The sequence below is a fragment of the Pithys albifrons genome, chromosome Z, assembly GCF_047495875.1.
Source record: "Pithys albifrons albifrons isolate INPA30051 chromosome Z, PitAlb_v1, whole genome shotgun sequence".
Lineage (NCBI taxonomy): Eukaryota > Metazoa > Chordata > Aves > Passeriformes > Thamnophilidae > Pithys > Pithys albifrons.
Window position 1 is genome coordinate 78500768 of NC_092497.1, and position 23754 is coordinate 78524521.

General features: G+C 35.6%; 1 protein-coding gene across 1 annotated transcript in view; it reads left to right on the forward strand.

The window, feature by feature from the left end:
* CNTNAP4 (contactin associated protein family member 4) overlaps positions 1–3469 on the forward strand; it is a 198582-nt gene extending 195113 nt beyond the window's left edge. The window contains exon 24 of the mRNA XM_071580071.1: positions 2655–3469. Coding sequence (XP_071436172.1) covers positions 2655–2848 — 194 coding nt within the window. The 3' untranslated portion in view covers positions 2849–3469. The remainder of the gene's footprint in view (positions 1–2654) is intronic.
* Positions 3470–23754: the final 20285 nt, after the last annotated feature.

Consider the following 23754-nt stretch of genomic DNA (forward strand, 5'->3'; position numbering starts at 1 on the left):
TAATACTGGTGTTTATGACTTAAAAATGTACTTGGATTTGCTGTGGGAAATAGCATATATTTAAGACAGAGCTATCTTTTCTTTGTGATTTTCAAAAAAGTTGCCTTTTACTACAGTCAAGTTCAAAATCTTCTTCAATAGATCTGAGAAAGTGAGATTTGACACTGCTCCAGTCAGTCCATTGGCACTCTGAGGAAGTTTCATCCTGGTTTCCTATTTGGAAAGCAATATACTCTTGGATAGAAAAAACACTGCCATTATTTACAGTTTAAAAATAAAATACATGTTAAAATAATGATAATAAAATAGTTACTGTTGATTTGAAGTACCATTTTTCCTCCATTTTATTCTTTTGGCCACTTCAGTCAGCAAAAATGGAACTACAAATGATCATTCACAAACTATTTTCAAAACACTTACTTTTTCTAAAAGAGGAATAAAGGCAGAACCATGTTCAGTTACTTCTAAAGTGAATATATCGATAGTCCCTTTACTTTTTATGCCTATCAGGACAATTAGGGTATAAACCTTAGGATAGATGTGTTGTGCTTAAAGTACAGGACTGATAATCAGGATGTACACGTTCCATTACTGTGTCTTTCTGGCTGATTTTCCTTAAGACTAGATACATCTCTTTGTAGCAGGGAAGCCTACCAGTTCTCTTTAGCAGAAATGAGGAGTACTTCAGTGAGCCTTAATACAGACAGTTTGGAATTGGGGAACCTCAGGAGAATTTAAGCTCCTGTCACCACTGTTGGAGGAAGTATATGTCTGTGTCAGTTCAATATTTTTCTTTTAAGGAATAACTGTCTCCTGTGGCAGTCATCCCCTTTGAGAATTTCTGGTAGTAATTCTTCTCTTGGAAAGAGATGAGGGAAAAAACTTGTTTTTTATCATTAAGATGGTGTTTTCACAGTGTAGCTCACTGATTCAATTTGTGTTAGTTACCTTAACAGAAGGAGGGCATTGAGATGAAAAGGTCATCCCCTCCATCTTTTAAATTCTGAAAAGGTTTACTTTCTAAGAGTTTTTAAAGTCTTAGCAGACAAATGAACTAGTGGAATTTAGCAGAATAAAGCTGTCAAGGCTTCTCACTGAAGTTAAAAGTGTTTAACTCTATGAAAGGTGAACTTAAGATACGAACCTGCAGTCTGCTATTTAAATTATAATACCTGCTATGGTCAGTGCATGCCAAAGCTCACTTCATGATCCTTTGGCCTTTAACACCATAACACCAAAGATAATAAAACAAGAGATGATTAAGTCTAGAAGCTCCCTTGCTTGTAAAGTGATATTTATGTCTGTATACATTTAAACACACAAACTGAGAATTTTACCATTTAATTCAAAATTTTAAAATATGATTTCTGAGCTCCTTATATGTCTAATTTTCTCAAAACTTGTTTTACTGAAAAAATTATTATTATTTTGCTTAAATATCTGTATATAAAATCACTGGGAAGGGATTTTTAAATGTACTAACAACTAGGTAATTATCTAACTTCAAATTACAATAGCTATAATCTTTTAAAGATAGTAATAACCTTACCATTTTGTTAAACACACTGGGGAATATGCATTCAAAATTTTTCTGCTGCTTAACTATGTTTGTTTCAGTCAAAACAAAGCAAGCTGTACAACATTCAGTGAAAGTTTAAAGTAAACTTCAGTGAGTATAACTGAGAATGGTACCAGTTCAGCTACTTCACATAAAGTAAGTTTATAGAAAAGCCCTTACAGAGAACTTCTGTGATTGTGAAACAAAGAATGACTATTCTATTTAATCTTAAGAACAAGATTGACTCATACTGTAGAGTCCTTTTCAGAGAAACAGATACCATACAAAAACTTTATATTCCTACAATGATGGACAGGTGCTTATATTAGAGAACAATAAAAATGACATGTGCTGAGTTTTGGATGGTCTGGTTTTATTTACAGTGCTAAGGGACTATGTATTTTTCTTGCAGTAATGGACAAGTTTTACAGCAGATAGTCCCTTTGTCAAGTATAGCTGATCCACTGCATTACAGCTGTTTTGCAGTCTGCTTAGTGCTTTTTCTCTCCCAACAGCCTAGTCTTGCTTTCTGCCTCTTTGACAAACATCATCCATTTTCCTTCTGATTCATTTCTCCTCAAATTCCTCTCCTGCCCAGCCTCTGACTTATGAAGCTAAGGGCCTGAGACTATCATGACAGGATGAATGAGGAAGAGAGAAGACAGGCTGGGATTCTGTACAGTTATGCTAGTATCTGTGGGAAATACCTCTTCTTACTGTTCCTAATCTGAGATGCCTTGAGTTCCCAGTCTGGCAGGATCTAGGATGTGACCATGAAGAAGGAAAAGAAACCCTCTTACATACATTACCCTGAGGCCCCTAGTAGTCTTCCATTTAAAAGTTTCAAAAATTAGTCTTCTGTGAACTTTTTATTTTTATTATTAATGGTGTGCAAAATTCCAAAACAATCACCATGAAGCTAATAATACAGTGCTGTTTCTGATTTGAAAATAGTTATAGCTTCCTATTTCTCAGGCTTCTGTGCAAGCACTTCTATTAAATGATGTAGACTTCTCTTCTTTGTCCTGCTCCCTGACCCAAGTGTTATTATTTGTCTGTCCTTTCTCATGACTTTTTTTTTCTTTTCTTCTTCTAGGTGTAATAGCAGTTGTGATATTCATCCTACTTTGCATCACGGCCGTAACCATACGCATTTATAAAAAAAAGGGCATATACTCAAAAAATGAAGCTAAAGGATCTGAAAATGAAGACAGTGCTGAATCTGCATTGAAAAGTGAGCTCAGCATGCAAAACACAGCCAATGAAAATCAAAAGGAATACTTCTTCTGATGTCATTAATGGTTTAATATAATAATATGACAGCCTGACTTTCTTGCTAAGCCAGAGGCTCTCACTGGACAGCAAAAGCTCTTGCACACTATACTACATGCAATGGATTTGAGATTTAACTATACTCAATATGTTCAGTTTCAGTGATTGCTGTAGGGGGCCTCTTTAAATTACACGCATTCCTCCTTAGCTATTATACCATAAATACATTTTATGTAACAGTGAATTAGATATTGTAACCAATTTCATTGTTGGTAGTTTCCAACTGTTCTGTTGTGACCTTCTACAACTGAAGTTTAATGTACACACTGATTATGATTTTTGAATGGGAAAATTGTTATGAAACTATTCCTATACTTTTCCTTAAAATTTGACTTTAAATTTGACTTTAGGAGTTTTGTTCAAGGTAAAAGGTGGATTCTACTGAAGAAATTCTGCTGTGCTTCATTATTGTGATCCCTTATTTCCTCAAACTGAAAATGCCTTTTGAACTGCTGTTGGCTAGTGTCAGCATCTGCTTGGGAGCTATGGCAGTTTGTGTCCAAACCAAATGGTATTTATTTCCTCTGGGATGTGATTGATACCATCATTATCCCTTCTTTTTGGCAAGTTCAGCAAAACTGAAGAGTGTACAATGTGTTGAAATGTTTCAAAATCTGTTTTACAATAGGTTTTCCCTTATGGTCAAGTTATGGCACCAAGAGACTGATGCATATTCTTGACATTTTAAATAAAATTGGGGGGGGGGGTGGGTGAAGAAAGGAAGATGTTTCCTTGGAAAGATTAAGTAATAAACTAACAGTACTTAAATTACCATGAATGAAAACACCAAAAGATGTTCAGTGTTACTGTCCCTGGAAATTAGTAATGTTTCTTCTGTCAAGAAGTAATGCTCTGTACATTATCTGGGATATATTCTCTGGAAATGTTGTATTTATGACCTGCTCCAGACTTCAAGAGTAAGTTGTTCTAAATTATAGAAATTATACAATGTCTGTGACATAATACTTCAGTCCTTAACTCTCAATAGTACCTGCTATACCTCTATGAGATAAGGTCTGATTATACAACTCAAAATTAAACAGATGCTTACTATCTATTGCTTACTATCCTGACAGAATAAATGAAAGTTCTCTATGATGTTGTACAAAGAAATTGTTAGATATGACAGCTAGGTTTAAGTGGTCTAAAGAAACAATTTTAAGGTCACTTTAGACACCACAGAGTATCTGAAATACCCACGTGGCTGGATGTGAACATCACATTCTACAGAAGGTATGTGTCTTTTGGAAGACACACAAGAGAATTGGGTAGAAGACATCATAATAGGCATTAGATACCAATATTTAGGTAACTGACCCACACAGAAAGCATTTTTTGATTTTCTCCAGTCAGATGACTAGGTGCCTAGAGCTTGGATCTGAGAAAACAAACCGGAATTCTGTGACCTTGTAGACTTGATTTTAAAATTTAAGCATATTTCAGAATTGATGTTTTGTGTACTGCCATTGAGAGCAGTGAAAACAGTCTTCTCACCACTGTTTCAGTAAGAAGAATCAAAACTAGACTCTGGTTTACGAAGTTTAGAAAGTGTTTGTCACAGAAATCCAAGACCGTGGCAAAAACGTAGAAACATGGCATAGTTTATGCCAAAACCTTTAAGATACAATTTCTTTACATAAATAGTAGTTGTAAGTATAAGTGTTCAGCAGATCTTTTCATTTAAAGCTTATTTTCTTCCATCAGTCTTTACTTTCTATTTTCAGAATTCTACCTTTCCTTTCTTCCTCCTCCTTTGGAGGTGGAGCAATTCTTAGGGTTTTTGAGTGCCTGGATGCCCCTCAATCATAAATTGTTCAGATTAACATGTAGTGCTTTCTTGTTCTCATTTCTGCAATTCTACATACTTCTCTTGTAGATTAATCAAGCTGAGGACCCAGGATCAAGAACTGTATCTATGTTGTATATATGTTGGTGTGTTCACTGATACAGTTTGGTCCCTGATAAAAGATCACCTTTAGAAAGGAAAGATAGAAGGAATAATACTGGACTGTTCCCAATAAGTGATATGGCTAAAAATACCCTGTTTGTGAATGGGGAGTGGAGGAGCTGAAAGCTTCACATGAGTCATAAGATCAAGACTTTGAATTGTTAAATTTTCTACTTTGAACCCTCTCAGCTAGTTAAACTGAAAATTTCAAGGGTTCTTTTCAAGGGTCTGACCTAAATTTTATTGAATTAATGGTCTCTGCATCTCAAGAGGTTTTCCCTTCCTGTCATAGGTGTGTCAGTATCCAACTTTTCCTGTCACTTATCAACAAATTCATCAGCAGTAAGGAGTCCCAGTGTAGTCCATGTTTATCATTGTGGGATGTAGTAACCATGTGGGACAAAACCTTGTAAGACAATGTTGGTTATTATACACCAAAGCAATTATTTTGATTGAATGATAAAAGACTGTCTTTTATCTTAACTCTCATATGAGAATTGCTTGTACTAACCTAATAAAGCCTAAAGGTTATCCACAACAAGACAGGTTGGAAGAATGTAAACCTAACTTTTCAATAATTTGGTTTTACTTTTATTGTCTTGTAAAGTTTTACTGTGTGTCTTCATGGAGACAACAGTCTCCTTCATTGTTTGCTTCTAAATGAATATTTTCTTTCTCCATTCCTCAGAATTTTTTAAAAGCAACAGGAAGGGAAAAGCTGAGTAAAATCCCTACTTCACTGACTAGCTAAAAAAACAGAGGACAGTATAAATGCCAATGTGAGTGGCACATTATTGCAATCAAAGACTTCTTTTAAGGCATTTTATTGTTTGAAGGATGCTAAGAGGAAAAAGATAAAATTACTTTTTTGAATGCACATCTATCTGTAGACTTGTAGCATACAATGATTACATCTCTCTGAAGATGCAAATGCCCATTTTCATCCATAGGAACAGTGATCATATAGTTGTCACCTTAATCTAAAATATACATGTTTGAAGTCAATGAAGCAGCCCTTTTCACTTCCTTGCTGCATTTCTATGGGGATAAAAAATGGTGGCACCGAAGTGCGCTAAAACATCATATAACATTGTGCTGTCCCTTTTTTGATTGTCTATTCCAGTGTGTGACTTTTCACCTCACTGTTAATAAAGACTTTTTTTAAAATAAAGTGAGGAAAATATTTTTAAAAGGAGTTTGTATTACAAGTTTAAAACTGACAACAATATACTGATTTTTTTTTAACAGTAAAAATATGTAGAAGTGCACATAATATTTTGGTGAGTGTGGTTATTTATAGATATTTCTGAGCACTAATGTGACAAATTTGCTATGCATTAGACATTTTCCATGGCAAATATATATTTTTTGTAAGTACATTAGAAAATAAATTGCAGCATGTATGCTAGTACATTTTTGAAACTGTGGGCGCTCACTACAAAGGCCTTATAATTATTTATGTACTCAACATTTAGTACATAACTATGATTTATTTAGGTTTTGGGAAAACATTTTCCAATACATTCACTGTTTTGTAAATGAAGAATGTGTTATAAACCAAGTACACAGCTTAACATGAAATGTAATCACAGTCACAGTAAATTTACATCATTTTTCATGGCAGTGATGTACAAGTCAAAAAGCATGTAAATGACAGACAGAATTCCTGTGAGGAGTCAACTGCAAAGATCAGAGTACACACATTTAGATTTAGATGCCAGGAAGTTTGCAGCACCAGCGTGGTACAAAATCAGAAGATGCAACTATTACAGATCAGAAGAGGATTGATAGGAAAATATCATTCTGAAATGAAATTACCTTCAGAAGTAATTGTAGCTGTTTCACACTTAAGACACAGATATAACAGTATAAAGTCATGTGATGTTACAGGGAAAGAATGTCTTTTGTAACAGAAAATATTTGCTAACTCAGAAAAATTGATGGTGAAAAAGCATGTGCCTCTGAGTGCAAAGCACATTATCTGGAGTGAGCATACACAAATGTGGCATAGTTTTATCAAACTGAGAGCCTAATTCTGCAGCCAAGATATGATGATTCCCCAGTGTTTGTGATCATTTAATGAGATTATACATTATCAAAAAAAAAAAGCAACAAATAAAGAAAAATCCTACCGAAACTGAAGCTGAATGAAAAGGTACATGTATAGAAGTATGGAAATAATTTCATTTGGCTGAGTACACACAAGAACATCCTTTAAAGAATAAGGAAAAGAAAAACAAAGTTCACCCTAAATTTACTCTTTTCAGGACATTCTCTTGGGGCCTTTGGATAGTGGTGGTGAGGAAGGAAAGGTTTGATGGGTTTGAGTACTAAAATTGCAGAAGCTGCTAGTATGAAAAACAGAAACCAAAGCACAAAGATGTTCGCAGACTTTGCTTTGCTAAGAAGTCATACTCCTTCTAGAAGGACTGGCAGAAAAGCAATTTTTGACAAGAACTGGCACCTATTCTTTGGATGCATTTGCCTAACCTCTTAATCTTTGATCTTTCTATTGTTAAGAAAGGAATCAAACATCACAATGTCATCACAGAGAGATGGACACTTTTCCTTCAAACACTGACCTAAGTCCTCTTTTAAGTTCATATGAATTGCTAATGTGTGAAGAAATTTTGATGTTTCTAAGATTTTTCTAAATAACACTGAATAAATCACATCTAGAGCCCTTCTTAAATAGCATAGTAAATGCATAGAAAAATTCTCCTTCAGCATATGAGCAATGCATATGCTCACATATGCACATGCAGACATATTCATGCAAGTGAGCTATGAAGTCAATGCTAAGATTGTTTAACTTTACCATTTTCTTTGTCTTATATCAAATACTGATCCTCCCTGAAGTCTGGAAATATTCAAACCATTTCAAGAAATAGTTAAGATTTTAAATGCTTTTTCAAGAGGGGAAAAAAATATTAGATCTCAAAGTTTCTTCCAGGACTGTAAGAGGAAGACAACCAGACTGCTGATAGAAGAGAACAGGTTATAGCATCTCTTACACAGAGAGAGTAAGGGTTTTGGTGAGTTTTTGTGTTTGTTTTGTTGGGGTTTTTTATTTATTTTTCCCTGGTTCAGTCTAGGAATTGAGAAATCATTTAACTGATAGCAAACAATATTTCACATTCACACAGAAATCACTACATTGCACAGCATATTTAAGCTACTGTCTAGTACATGTCCTGTAAAAGCTCTCATTAATTAGTAATCCTTTTAATCAGATAATATGTCCTTTACAAAATCAATTGAAGTGTACTTCTCCCAGTCACTTACTTGGCTTTTAGGTAGCACCAGGGCTCATGCCTTTGGATTAGGTGAGGCAGTAGGCATCAACAAAAGATTCCTATATCTGCAGAAGAAAGATATTCAAAATCCTCATGAAGTCCAAAAAAATTAAGGACAAATTCTCAGTAAGTCACACCAGATTTCACAACTAGGAGTTTAACAGCAAAAAGCTCTATTAAAATAGTGCCTATATTAATCTGTAAACCACCTGGTAACAGATAGAACTTCATAACCTTTGTATGGTATACTACTTAACACAAGACAATGGTTTTGTTTTCTAACTTATTCTGATATATGCAAGAATTGATTAATTCAAATACAACGCATTTTTTTTTGGAGTCTATGAACCGAAGATAATTTGTTTTGAAAAGCACAGGTGCCTTGCAAGCAATTTATAAGGCCAGTGATCATTTAATTCAGTTCTCCAACTGTGTGGATTGAGCTAAGAGAAGCCCAAGAATATCTATCCTACACTTAGATGTATGACCTTGAAAAAAAACCATAAATCTTTATACTCCATTTATACAATAAGAAGAATACATCAAAGTTTTGCCTAACTTACTTGGTTAATATTTGTGAAGCCCTTCAAAGAGGGAAGCCTTTTTGTATATAAACAGCATGAGAATAGAAATGAAGCTGTATCTTTTATTTAGCAAAAAATTTATAATATTATCTGTCTTTATTTTAATAATATTTAATTTAGAAGACTGTCCTTTTTCTTTCAGTCAAAAATAACAGCATTTTCTTGCTCATTTATGCACAGAGTGACTCATGAATAAAGAGGAGAAGAACACACCTTGGATGGACTACTTAGTCTAGTATAGATTTGATTGCATATCTTCTTATGTCAGAAAACTAGAGCCCAGAACATTTTCATCTAATTAGATAAGGGATAGTTGAAGTAAACAAGATAGGTGTCATAAACAGAAAATATGAATTATAACACCCCACCTACATTCTTACAAAATGTTTCCTGCTAATTGATTAAAGGGAGTATCTCGTGGAGGTGTTTTAATATTCTTAGTAGATTCATCTTCCTCATTAATCCTATTTGCTCCTATTTTTAGTTACCACAGAGTAACTCTTGTAACAATCAGTAGTTGCTGGGCATGCCGTATTTTATTTTCTAGATGACAGCATAAAAGTGTAGTGTTTTATACCTTTAAATCTATTGCACATATAAAACAGTCTTTATCAAGGTAAAATGATATTGTGTCTTCTATATGAAGTAGCAAACCTGATAGCTACTGCTGTGGTGTTGGGTTTTGCTTTGGCTTTGCATTTGAGTTTTGCTTTTGTTGGGTGACCCACCCCACTAAACACCCCTGCAGTAAAGAGAAAATTGGTTGACACTTTTATCTTATTCATACCCTGTTTGTGAACAAATTATTTTAAAAGGCGTGTTAATATTTAATTTTAAAAACTGTAGACTTTGTAAGAAAATATTCATACTGTTTCAGTAGTTGCATCCTCAAGATATATACTCTGTTTTTTAATTATATGTATTAGTAAAGACTCCTTAGTAAATGCTCCTTATGCAATGACACTAGAAACAGAGGTTTTCACCATCTGAAAAATAGTAACCACTGAGTCATGATTCCCTCACCATGGAAGTTCAAAAACTGTACCTGCAAAATAATTTGATATTTACAGGTAGAAACAAGAAATCTTTTAGCTGCTACTGTGTTTTTGCTACAAAGCATAAAGGGCCTTATTCTTGCAAAGCGAATACTCCCCATGAAATTAACATTCAATTGAATTTTTAGTGTCATGATCTGTAAATCAGCAGCTAATATTTGATTATTGGTGGTGTGTTGCTATGATTTTGCTTCTTTGAAGTTGAAATTCAAAATATGTATGTCTGATTCAAAGTAATTTTTTCAATAATTAATGTCATAAGCATAAAAATGCCATGTTTTAGGTGTTTTACAGATAAATGCTACTAGAAATTAGCATTTTTAAATTCTGTGAGATATTCCTTTACATGAAACATTTAGAAAGTTAATTATTTTTACAGATGTACTATGATGGATTTATGATATATTCTAAGATAGCATAATGAGAAAAAAAAGGGCAAAACTCATAGAAAACGAGAGATACAGAAACAGGAATTTGTTAAAAAATTGTTCTTATTAAAGCCCTGAAAATTTTCTTTTATGATACCTTTGTTACAAGTACTTCAATTCACATGAAGTGCTTATTTGGGATCGTATTATCAAGCACATCGCCTTTAAATTATTTGTTTTGTGAATACAAGCTAATTAATTTTAGTTTCAAGGTGATACCTAGCTGTCTGTTTGCCTCAATAAAGTACTTCAATCTGTAATCTAAGCACAGCATGCAATGTCCAGTTATGTACCTTCTCTCTATGTCTAGTACCTTCTGTCTGTGAAATAATAGCAATAATTAATAGTGCCCTGAAACAGGAAGACCTTTAAGTGTGTAGATATGCTTTCACAATCTTATTTTATGATTACACATAAACCTAGTTAGAATCTAATTAAGAAAGCATTCATAAATGCTTGTTATTCACTACTCTAGAGTGGTTAAGTGCTATATTTGAAAAATGAAATGCGTTTAAGATGACTCAAATAGTGCATATTATGTCAGTAATACTGCCCTTATCCACTGTGACACTTATTAGTCATTAACAGCCATTTCTCCTTTACCAAATTCACCTTAGGGTTCTTGTTGTTTCACACTTGCCATTTTTAATTCATCTAGGAATATCAGTTTTTGCACCAGTGTTATGCTCAAAATCATATCATTAGTGGAGAATCTATAATTGTAATTATATATGATTGCTGCAAGAGAGATTGCTTCTCCATAAAGTGTCTTGTTGTACCATGAATTACCTCACAATATGTCTGTACGCTCTCAGCCAACACGTCTGTCCTATTTCCATCTTGCTGAATTGTGTTCTGCATGCATTTCAGTGCCTCTGGCCTAAATTCATGGGAAAAAAACTCCTATCACCTATCTTTGGTGCACAGGTCCCCCAAGCACAGTGTGATCCATTACAGCTGACCAAACATAATCAGTCATGTAGCTTTTCTCTTCAGTTCTAGCGCCAGTTTGAAGTTGGAAGGAAGCATGCATACTGCTTTCTATAGGACATTGTGCTGCAAGGCCACCAGCAGACACATATGGATACACACTGCCTGGAAACCTTTTCTTATTTCATTCTCAATAATAAGAAAAGAAAGTCAAGGTTGGCAACTTTTGCTCAGGCCCCAGAAAGGAGGTACACAACCCAGCAGGCTGTTGGCAGGGAGGCTGTAGTTCACCCTGCGGCTGACAGTGACCTGGTCTGTCCAGAAAGCTGAAGGGGAAGGTGCAAAGGAGGAACAGGAGCTATTGGTTTCTCCTCCTGTTAGTGGAGGAAAAAAACAGTGATGTGACATTTCATACATTCTTGAAGGCATTTCTGGAAACAACAAAAAACTTTTGGAACCACATACGTCAGCTGAGCACAGCTCTGTCCCTGTAACTGATGAGTGGAGACAGAGCAATGATACAATACAGCCTTCCCTGAGCATGTGGTGTAGTAAGTACAGTGCACTTAACAGAAACTTACAGTTAAATAATGTCTTAAATAATACCACCCTCAAATTTCTACCCTGGTGTGATATTATTTAAGAAATGCATACATAATGCTCTCTGTTCATTATGTTAGGTCAATAAATGCTAGCTGCTTACTTCCTGCTGAGAACTCAGACATCCCACTCAAAACTGTTTGCTCCGGCTTCAGGAGACAAATGTCAGACAGTACCTGGCTCCACTCCAGAGAGAGCAATATAAGGCAAGAAAATAATACCTCATAATGCCCTAAGGACATGTTCCCAGAAGTCAGTCATCCTTCCTCAGGATAAAGAAAATCTCCAGAGCACTTACCTCTATTCATGGAGCAAGTACCTCTTCAGCACAAAATTCCTAAACATTCAGTTCACAGAATCACAGAATAGTTGAAGCTGCAAAGGACCTGTAGAGGTCATCTGATCCTAATTCTGTCCTGAAGCAAGGCCATCTATAGCCAGTTGCCTGGAACCATATCCAGATATCTTTTAAAAGCTGCTAAGTATGTAAATGTCACAACCTCTTTCAATAATGCCTCAGTCACCCTCACAGTAAAAGTGTTTCCTGATGTTCGGTCCTGTCACTGGTCAGCACTGGAAAGAGCCCTCTTCACCCTCTCCCTTCAGTCATTTACATATATGGATGAATTATCCTCAGAGTATTCTTTTCACTGGGTTGAACAGTCTTGTCTCTCATGTTTTGCTCGTGGAAAAGACTTCCAATGCCTTTAGGACCCTTTCATGGACTCTCTAGTGCTGAGGGGAGGAGGAAGGATCAGCTCACTCAGCTGCTGTCAATGCTTTGCCTATTGCAGCCTTCCTTGCAGCAAGGGCACATTGCTGGCTTACATTCAACCTTGTGCCTACCAGGACCCTCAGGTAATTTTCTGCAAAACTACTTTCCAGACGAATGGCCCTTAGCATATGCTGATGCATGGGGTTATTTCTCTCTACCAATGGAGATTGTATCCATAAACTGATCACATATATTAGATGTTCGGAAAAGCACACCATCAACATTATAAGCATCATTAATCAGCCAATTTTTTCACGAGTGCTGTTGTTTTTTTACCCTAGGGTATGTAAAAAGATAGTATTACAACCAGTGCAATCAAAACAAAATTCAACAATCATTAGATTACAGATAAATTTTTGCAACTGTCTATATGCCATATATGTGCAAAACTGGATGACAGAGTGAATAATAATGTTCTGCTTTTTAGTTTGACTATGATCACATCTCTAACTTTTTATTTTCCTTAGGTTTGAAGCTTCTCAGTATTAGAAGTGATGTGGCTGCATGAGATATAGGGAACAGCACAGCACTAGGCAAATGGCTACTACCTTTTTTCTCTATGTGAACCTCTGGCAGTGATAGATCAAAGAATATCATATAATACTGGGTTTTTCTCAGTGTAAATTGTACAAATATTCATCTTGCTGTAAATTGTTAAGTTAGTTTGTGAATACATTTCATGTATCAAGTTTTATGACATTGTTTCAACATATTTTAATATTATATAGGCTACAATAAAAGGAAAAATTACTTAAAAGATAAAAGAAAGCCCTGTTGAAAATAATGAGAGCAATATGTAATAATAGACTGTCATATATTTACATATCTTTAGGATACACTCAATATTAGGTCAAAGAACCAAAAAACTTCTAAACAAGTTGAAACACTCTAATTTAAACGTTTAAATTTTTTATTTAATGGTAGTTTTTATGAACTGTCAGTCACAGCATTTCTCTAAAAAGTGCCTCAAGTGAAACACAGATTGTCTGGTACAGTGTAAGGAGTTTGCAATGCAGTTGATAAACATGTAGTGTTTAGGAGATTAATGTGTCTGATGGCTTAAAATTTTTAACAGTACATTTCCCTGGACTCTGTAGTCTTTATTTAATATATTCCTAAATTTTTATTGGGTGTTTTTACTTGTTTCATTGCCTATAATCTGGTAGAAAATTCAAACTGCTTTTTTATCTTAGAAGTGCTGGGATATTCCAACTTACAAAATGAACCTGTTATGGTAGTGGAAAAATACACACACATGCAGAGGTACAGTATGAGATGGATAGTGTCCCAAACAGTCTGTCTACTAAATGTCAGACAGAGAGAGTAAATGAATTGATCAAAACACATGGAAAACTGACAGGGCTGGAAGTTGATCCATTTACTCCATTTCTTCTCCTTAACCATCAGCTCAATATACCTCCACACAGAATTTCTTATATATGCACCATCTCCTCCAATGTAATAGATAGGAGATGTAATTTGATTGCATCTCCTCAAATGCAATATTTTCAAATATAAAGGGAAAATTGAAAAAAATACAAACCTTTATTTTATAGCTGATTCTAACTAAAATACTGCGAAAAGTTTTTGAATGATAAAACTCAAAGACTGTCATTAGGCACAGTTCTTTAAACATCAGAAAACAGTATTTTCAAAATGGAGGGTTTGTGCTGTCTGTGTGTATTTGTCTATATTTTTCACTTTCTCACAATGCTGGCAGGGACTTCTCAGTGAACTGGATTCTTTGATGACCCAAGACTTAGTGAAAGGTAATAATGAAAACATTTCATACGGAACAATTACACTGATGGGCCACTCTCATCAGGCTGTGCCATTCAACATTTAAGGGAGTAATGGCTTACTCATATATTTCCTTTGTAATTCAAGGTTTATTTCCCTGAAATGCTCTGGAATAATAACTCTAGGATATCAAGTTTTTGTGTCTGGGTCTTATAGGTGAATGGAAGCTCAAATCATCAAGAAGTCATCAACAGCAAAACTGTTGTTGCTAGCACAATAATATCTGTTGTTTCTGTTTTTTTTTAGAATGCAGTCCTAGACATTGTTTCACTCTGTAGCTGCATTTCTAAATATACACTTCCAAAAGTGATTATTTTAAAGAAAAATGCTAAAACAATAATTCCTGAAGTGCATGTGATCATGCATGTTACATAAAAGACCTGTTAAATAAACTCTGGATGATTTATTGAATGGGTAAGAAATTCACATTTTCAAATAATACACTGCTAGGTTAGACAGCCTACATTCTAATAATACTTTTCTTCTCCTAACGTTGCTGACAGGCAGTTATTGCCCTGGGGAGCTGACCTTGCCTGTGGGCATGTTCTGAGATCTGCTGCCAGTGCTCTTTGGAACTGCTCCCAGATGAAAGCACTGGTGAGGGCAAACTAAAGCCTTAATCAGTGTCACTCCAAGCAAAGCCAGACAGGGAAGCCAGTTCAAAATGCCAGTGTTTAAGCAGTCAGAACTCGGCCTTTTTATTTGAAAAGTTATTCTGGCCATCTGCACATTCAGGGTTAGAAAAGGAAATCTAAAACAGCTGAGATGTTCAAGGTGCTGAATATATAAACAGGAGGAGTGAAAATAAAAGGGGTCTTTTTTACTAGTGCAAGACGATAGAAGTAAAACAAAATAAATTGTCAATTATTCCTATTTGAGTTCTAACACAATTTTTGCTGTCTGATCTATTTATCTTGCATTTTTAGTGTTTATATCTTTAAATTATTTAAATTTGTTATTTTTAATCTGGATAATTAGACTTATTTCAGAATTCTTTGCTCACCTTAAATTGATAATATTGACTGAGGACTTACAGAATTACACAGGGCATATCTACACATTCAGTTCTTGATTTTACATGAATATTTTTTTAGCTTTGGAAAAGAATTCCACATGAACATTAGATTAGTAGTTTTTTCACTGAAGAAAATATAAGGTATTCACTACAAAATAAAATGCCTTCCTCTGCATTATTTTTCAATGAGTATGGAAATTTAATAATATAACTTTCTCTTTTGTAGATAAAGAGGTTAATTTCATATTAACACAGATTTCAATCAATATTAGAAAGATTCCTTTTAATACTCTGGTTAGAGAAAAAGTGCAATTTACAGACTAGAGTAAGTTAACTACAGTCCATGAGACTGTCACTTTTTCATATCCCTTTACATCTTCCTTTGGTTCAAAAGGATCACAAGGTTTTCTGTTTCCTGGAAGCAGTGTTTTAAAGGAAGTACAGAGCCTGAAATAAGGAAAATGCAAAATAAAAATAAAACTTTCTGTGTACTTGTCCTTGTTTCTTTGGGCCGAGCTGATAAATTTGTCTTCACATCTCTCTATCAGTTCTCCAAACTCTAAAATGTTATCCAATTATAAACAAAACAAAACAATAATGTAAGTTAAATTGATGGAAGTCAGAGGGCTAAAGTATGCAGTAAGCTAGCAGTGAAAAAAGGTTAAAGAAAACTCTTCTCTTTTTTCCATAATCTTATATGAAATATGTATGCATTTTATAATCTATAGTGAAACCATTTGGCAGCAAGCAAGATAAAATATGACTGAGTTAACAAAGTGCCTTCAGCACATTGTCATGGGGTATAAAGTTCTCCTTAGAGTACTGACTCACATTATAAGCATCTATTGAAACTTGTAAATTGCATAAAATAGACATCAATAGTTAAAAAACTGAATTTCTTTCCTAAATAAACCATATAAGAAATGATAACGACAGAAAACCTATCAGCCTCTAAGAAGCACTTATATAAAGGATTTTAGACTAAGATTTTTGCAACATAATAATCTTCTTTGAGGATTAAAATGAACTTGTCAGGAGTTTATGCATGCACCAGCTAAAAAAAATGCTTTGGAATCAAATTACTGAAGCATATTTAGTAACACTTACTGCAGCTGTAGAACTGAGTTGGAAGACCCTCTTTTCCAGGACTTGAGGCCTTTCTCTGTGCCTCTCCTCATTTAATTAAAGAAAATAGAATCCTGTGGTGGCAGTGGACTAGTACAATGGGTAGAAAAGAGGAAGAGATGGTCAAGTGGCTGCTGCCATTCTTCAGCAGGCCCACTGGAGCAGTGCATTACCTTTTTCCTACAGCTGGTGTACATTTAATGTTCCATTAAAAAGTGAAACAGTGGTTGGTGGACATTCAGTCACATGTACAAGAAAATCTGTGCTTTATGAGAAAATACAATAAATTTACTAGTTTCTGTATCAGAAATGATTCAGTGCAGAGCAGAAATAGAAAAAGAATTATTTTGAGGATTTTTAAGGGAAAGTTAGTGTTAGAGATTGTATAAATTAGTACTAACATCAGAGTGGAATGAAAATTTTACAGCCTCTCAGGTCTATTTAAAGAAGGTTATAAGTCCACAACTTAATGAAAAACTTGTGAATCATAGAAACCATAAAACTGTCTGGTTTTAGGATTTAATTGTCAGAGTTTCTTCATGACTCCAGCAACACACAGTCATAAATTTTATATATATTATTAATATAGAACAAATTGATTCATATAGTGTCTTATTTTGTTGCCTATACTGTGCTTTTATTTTGCCTCAATTTCACTACATCCAAGCCAAAATACTTCCAGTTTCATGACTTGAAAGATTAGAGCAGGCATGTTGATTTTGTAACTCTATCACTCAAAAAAAGAAATCCATGCTTGCCTCACACCCCCACTCGCCAGAAGGGGAGCTTTCTTTTGAAAAATTATATCCTTCCCTGCAACACTTGGTGTACCTTCTAATGAATTTTCAAGTTTCTTAATACCATTAGGATTCTTATGCTTTTCTTACAGAGAATAAAACTGTAGAAAACACTTTGTGAGGTTAAACTAGAAACAGAAAGTGAAGCAGTATCAGCAAACTGGGACTACTTGTAACACAAAGTATTGTAGTGATATGATTATTAATTTTCACTTTTCATTTAGAATTTGCTTATTGTACCAAGAACTACAAAACACCTATGGTAAAACTATGACAGCATAGCTTGCAGAGGTTCTGTTCTTAGCAGTGCAGAATGTGCTGCAGTATTCTCATAAATAATGGCAAAAAAATGTGGTTTTCTCATTACTTTTCCAGATTTGAAACATACAAGAGCAAAAGCCAAAGTAGCATGTCATAGTGCAAGGCAAGAAGGAGATGATCAAGGTAGGAGTTCAGCTGAGTGTTTCACTTGCTTGCAGTCAGAACCTTTTCCCTGTTACCAGAAGTGTTGTTCACTGCCCCAGAGCAGACCTGGAAAGTAAAAACAGAGGTCACTGGGCTGCCTACAGGAAGGAAAAAATACTCTAAAAATAAAGTTAGTATTTCAAACACTGCCACATCCTAGTGGAAGTATTTTAGTTTTACATGCAAGATAGCTATCTCTAAAAATTTCTTCTTCTACTAATTTTCTTTTGTTTCAGTTGCATAATCTGAGATGGGTTTTGAGAGATGTCTCTTCATTATATTGAAAGAGAGTATTTAAAAATAAGGCAGAACTTGCAAACTTCACTTCTGGTATGAAATTTGCTGAGAAAGGTTGAGATATTTTTGTAGCCAGGAATCGATTTGTCTCGTGATGCTACAAATAAATAATCCTACACACAGACTCAGGCTAATGGGAACAAGGATAAAATCTGAAACAGAGACCAGGTAAAGAATGTAAGCACCTGAGAAGATGTGGTTGCAACTCAGTAATGCATTCTTGTCTCTGACCTTTCTACAGTTTCCAGAGAGAAAATGCATTAATAAAGAATCGGGTGGATGTACTATATGTAAATGCTGAATCAAAGTTCACATTATGAACACACAGTGGAAAATATGCAAGTATTTCCATCAAAATTAATCAGATACTAGCTTATTTCCAGTTTCACAGTGTGTAGTTTACAAACTCTCAGGCAGTAGTAAAAAAAAAAAAATACCCTTCTGTGATGCCATGTGTCAGAAGGAAAAATAGATTATGATGCTTAATACCTTAAGGATACTACTACTGAAAACCTTTCTCTCGGCTAACCTTAATAGTAAACTAATGGCCCTTGCAAGAAGCAGTATCCCTTGGTTCTATACTCCAGACACATTTTCAGACTCTGTCGAGTCTTTGGTACAAAAGCAGAAAGAAAAGTATCCAGAATTCATTTTAAGCAAGGACTCAAACTCACCCTATAAAATATGTTTTAAAATCCTTCTATTTTGCAGCTGAGAATCTGAAAATACATGTCCTAGTTCTGCAGATAGGACCAGTTAATCAGTGTGTGGGGGCGACCAAAGATATGTATCCTACACCCTCTATTCATTTCCCAAGAACTGTTAGCAATGGACCATTTGCAGCAGCTGCCCAGGGCACACCGAACTCCTCAGGCTGGGAGCTGGGTATGACAGACACCTGCAAGATAAGAGCTGTGATAACTCCCCTCCAAGGAGTACTTAACACCTCCACACCCAGCCTGAGGGGGCATGTCTGCTAATGGGGCATCAACAGTTCCAAAATACCCCATGACTCACAGAGTCAAATCACCCATTGAGTTAACTCCCCACTCTGGGGGAGGGACTGGGTGCTCTCACCTGGACCAGAGGGTACATAATCTTGGGGTTTGAAGACCTCAGGAAACCACTCGTCAGATCGAGAGGAGGACCAGAACCTCAACAGAGGAGGAGACCACCACTTTCAACCAGACTGCAACCACCACTCTTCACCAGACTGCAACTGTCAGCTGCGTCAACAGGTTTTTCACTTCCTTTCACTTTGGACTTGGGGGAACCACAAAAGGTTAAATACAGGGCTAACAAACCCCTTTGTGTTTGTGCCCTAGGGTGTTGGGTCATACTTTTGGGTTTTGTAGGTTAAAACCAATTTCTATTTGTGCCATTGCATTCATTGTAATATTGTTATTAAATTGTAACTCTGATGTAACTCTGACATAATCTCTTTTGTGTTGAGTTCATTTCTACTGCTGGTTTACCTTTAAACCAGCACAATACATAAACCTTATTTGTTTATAGAGGATACATTTTGTTACTTTTGTCTTACTTTAAGAGGGATACTGTAAAATAGTGAGAACTAGTAGTCAAAGGTCAATCAATTTTTTCTTGATAGCGAGTAGTGACTTAAATATGAACTAGGATATCATAATTTTGTTCTTTATTTGCTGCCCCTTTACAAAACTATCCCTATGTCGGACTCAGGGAGAAAAGTGATAGACATCACAGAAAAGAGCACGTGAATCTGAGGAGGCAAATAAAACTTGAAAGAAATAAGAATGAAATACATCTTGGCACCAAATCCATCCCACTGGCCAATGTTTCTTTTTCCATTCTCGGGGGTGATATATTTTTCTGGGTCAAACAAAGAAGAGCCTATTAGTGGCCAAGGTTAGTTCATTCAATTATCTTGCAAATAGATTGAGATACACAGAACAGAATCATTTCTGACTAACATAAAGTAATTCAAGGTAGGTGGTGCAATCAGCACTACTGGAGTTTGCTGCTCCTTATTCCTTAGTCTTCTTTAGACACTTGACTATTTTTCAGTATGCAACACAACACTATGTATTTACAGCACAATATTGAATTACATATATAGTACTCTACTGTGTTATATAGAGTAGATGATTATATGTATAAAAAATGCTATGATGTTATAATGCCATATAGGATATTGTGCATATAATGTATTGTGGTATTGTATCACCATGTTACACTACTTTCTTTAAAGTAATTATTTCTGTTGCCATTATGAAAAGAAAAAGTGACATTTCATATTGCAGGAAAACATGGACACTTAAATGGAATTTTGCAGCCATGTATGTAAATGACCTCTAAACTTGTAAGGTCCAGTCTCCCGGGATTAACTAGACTATTTGCTTAATATTTAAAAAAAAATAGGAGACGTGTTTGAATCCTTTCATTTCCTTTCTGCAAAGTGCTGATATAATTTTTTCCCTTGAAAACTGTAGACTGTGGTCATGGATAGTTCCAAAAATATTCAAGTTGTTTAAAAGAATGCTGATACCATCTGATAAACCTTTCACTATCTTTATAACAGATGAAAGAGGATTAGGCCCTGGCAAGATACCTGATTACAGAAGAGACTGTGTTTCAGGATAATCTAATAAATTTTAAAAAAGCATTCACCATTAATCTCTATCTAGATTCAAATTTCACTCTTAATATTTGTGAATTCAATGCTAAATATAAATATTCTTAAATTTATAATGCAAAACCTTTTCCTTCCGGTATAGAGAAAAACTAACATTCTTGACAAAGTTATACAGTTTCTTCTAATCCATTTTTTCACTAGATTGATTCCATATTTCATCTTTAATGCAGATTTATTGATTGTCAGTTTGCTCATGCCTTATATCTTTGACATCTAGCTCTAATAATCTACATGCATATCCATAATACTGAAAGCTCTTGAAGCAATCAAATGATGTAATGTGGTGCAGTGTAATATATTCAAATGCTGAACTGTTTCTTTTTAAGAACTTTATATAAAGACAAGAAATTATTTCACTGACTGAAATGTCATAGCTGCACTTAAACCTTAAAAAAAATTCTGTGATTTATTGTTAGTCATCTAAAATTGCAAATAAACATCTGGCAAGCTTTTATTACTGTCTACCACATAGAAAATAAAGAAGAGGCTAAGCTTTTCAGCAGCTCCGTAGCCTTAAACACAGATGTTAAGGCAAATATAGTGAAAGTAAATAATTTATAATTTTTTTCAGAGCTGTGTTAATCCTGAAGATCTTAGTTTTGAAGATGATCCTTTTCTTATGTTGAAGGCTCATTTGATGCAAATTCAATCTTATCTATTCATATTCACATTTGGATCTGACTAATAGTTTGTCCCTAGAAAATTCAAAATTGCTGGAATCTTAGAAAGTACAGACAATGCTGATTTATCTGCTTAATAACAACTCCTTTCAGTTATGCTTAAGTGACTCATTTAACTGCTGATTTGATGGTTGTACTGGGTCTGGCTGAGCCAGAATTTATTTTCCCATAGCAGGCCTTGCAGTGCTGTGCTCTGCATCAGTAGCTAGAGAAGTGTTGATAACAAGCCTATGGTTTGTCTACTGCTGAGTGCAGCCCTGTAACATTTCTTCCGTCGGGGGTGAGATCCTGGGAGGGTACAGGTAGGCCGGCTGACCCACACAGACCAAGGGGATATTCCATATCTGGGTTTGTATCCATCAACCCAGATACAAAACTGAGGCAAGGAGCCAGAAGGGGCATTCGTTGTCTCATAATGACTGCCTGCTTACAACCGTTTCATGTGCTGGAGCTCTGCTTCTCAGAGAAGTGGCCAACCATTGCTGCTTATGGGAAGTAAAGTTCAGCTGCTGGCTTCTGCTTTGTGCATATGCACACGGCTTTTGTTTTGTTTTGTTTTTCCTTTTTGCATTAATATAAACTGCCTTATTGCAACCCTCAGTTTGTGTTATTTCTTTTTCCTCCCACCTTACTCTCTCCCCTGTCTGGTGGGAAGGGGAGTGATAGAGCGGCTGTGTTGGCACCTGGCATTCAGCCACAGCGAATCCACCACGATAGTCTACTCAAAAGTAAAGGATGTGAAACAGAGGTAGTAGGAAGCTGAAAAAAGAGAATCTGGAATTGAAGAGGGACTGTGTTGGGCACAGAGTAGCTCTGACCATGAGCACTGCCACCAAAGTCAGGACAGCAATCTGGTCAGGCAATACAGAAATGGGGCTGATTTTTACCTGCCTACTGTGTTATTGCTGCTGACAGTTCTTGTAATTTCAAGATGAGGGTCAAGATTAGGGAAGAGAGAAAGGTGCAGCAGTATCATGCTCCCCCATCAACAGCTTTGTGACCTACATGTCCCAAATCTAGTGACTTTATGACAGATTTGGTTTTGATGCTCTCAGAAGTAAAGGATTTCCTGAATCTCCAATTAGAATTCCTAAATTATCCTTGGTCTAAATTGCTTGGCTTAGCAAAGTACAATTTTATCCCAATTTGACATATGCTAAAGCTTCTCTACAAAGTATACTATCAGAAAAAGGAAGTCTGCAATAGAAAGAAAAAAACCCTGAAGGTTCTGTTATGAAAAACTGTAAGTCAGTTTCATTGCAAAATACACTATGCATCTGAAAATATATCTGCACAAGCTGTCTAGAAGCAGATATGCCAATGAGTTCCACAGGCAGTTGGAAATAAATGTAGCTTGAAACCTCTGAATTCCAGTATGTATGCTTCAAAATTGAGATCTGAACTTTGGTAACAATTTTGGTGCATAATATGAGTGTAGGAAAACAAAACAAGAAACTGTTTTCCTTAAAAGTCAGATCATTGTAGATATCTTTTAAACAGCAAAACATGATAATTTTGCCATAGTTACTAGTCTCATACAATTGCTGCTCAATAATAGATTTTATCAATAATATATAAATAAGCTTTATGTAACTTTCCCCCCAGGTAACGTCCAAACTTAGGGGTCATATTGAGAGGACATATGATGGATAAAATGAGAAACAGCATAACCTTTGATCTTGCAATCAAACTTTTTTTTTTTAATTTTACTACTACATATGAGCACACTCAACTGAGGCCAGAGGAGACCAAGGACACAAGCCTACTCTCTATACTATTGTTATGGGTTCACCTAGGTGGGCCTAGATTTGGGCTCTGAAGTCTGGACTAGGCCGAAGCTGTCAGCTGACTTGAGCTGGGCTGAGTTAACAGCTGACCTCTTCTAGCCAGTAACTTTGTATTCCATACCACATTATGACATCATCTCCAGGGAAGTAGGAACCAGTGTGGGAGTGGTTCAGGCAGTCGCTTCTCAGCCCTCCTCTTGGGAGGACGCACGATGCTGTCCCAGGGGGGATGGAGAGGACCAGGCCCACCACTGGCTCACAGGGTACCTCAGGAAAGTAAAATGTGTTGTTCTGGGTCTCTCCTTTCTGCTTGGGTTTGTCTCCCTGGGGAATAAGCTTCTTCTTAAGTAATGTGTAGTTAGGACAGTAGAATTTGTGTGTTCGTTAAGAAGTTGAGGTGGGGAACTTGTTGTTCCAGACTTGTGTGAGTGTATATTTGTACTCTCTTCTAATTGTCTCTTTCTTTCTGTGAAAAATATATGTAGATTTAGTATAAATGCAGTTTGAAGTGTTTTTTTTTTCTTTCCCCTCTCTTTTCCTCCCTTTCCCTGGTGTTAGGAGGGAGGCTTTTCTCTCTGTGCTTGGGGGGGTTGGCAGTTGCTTATCTCAAA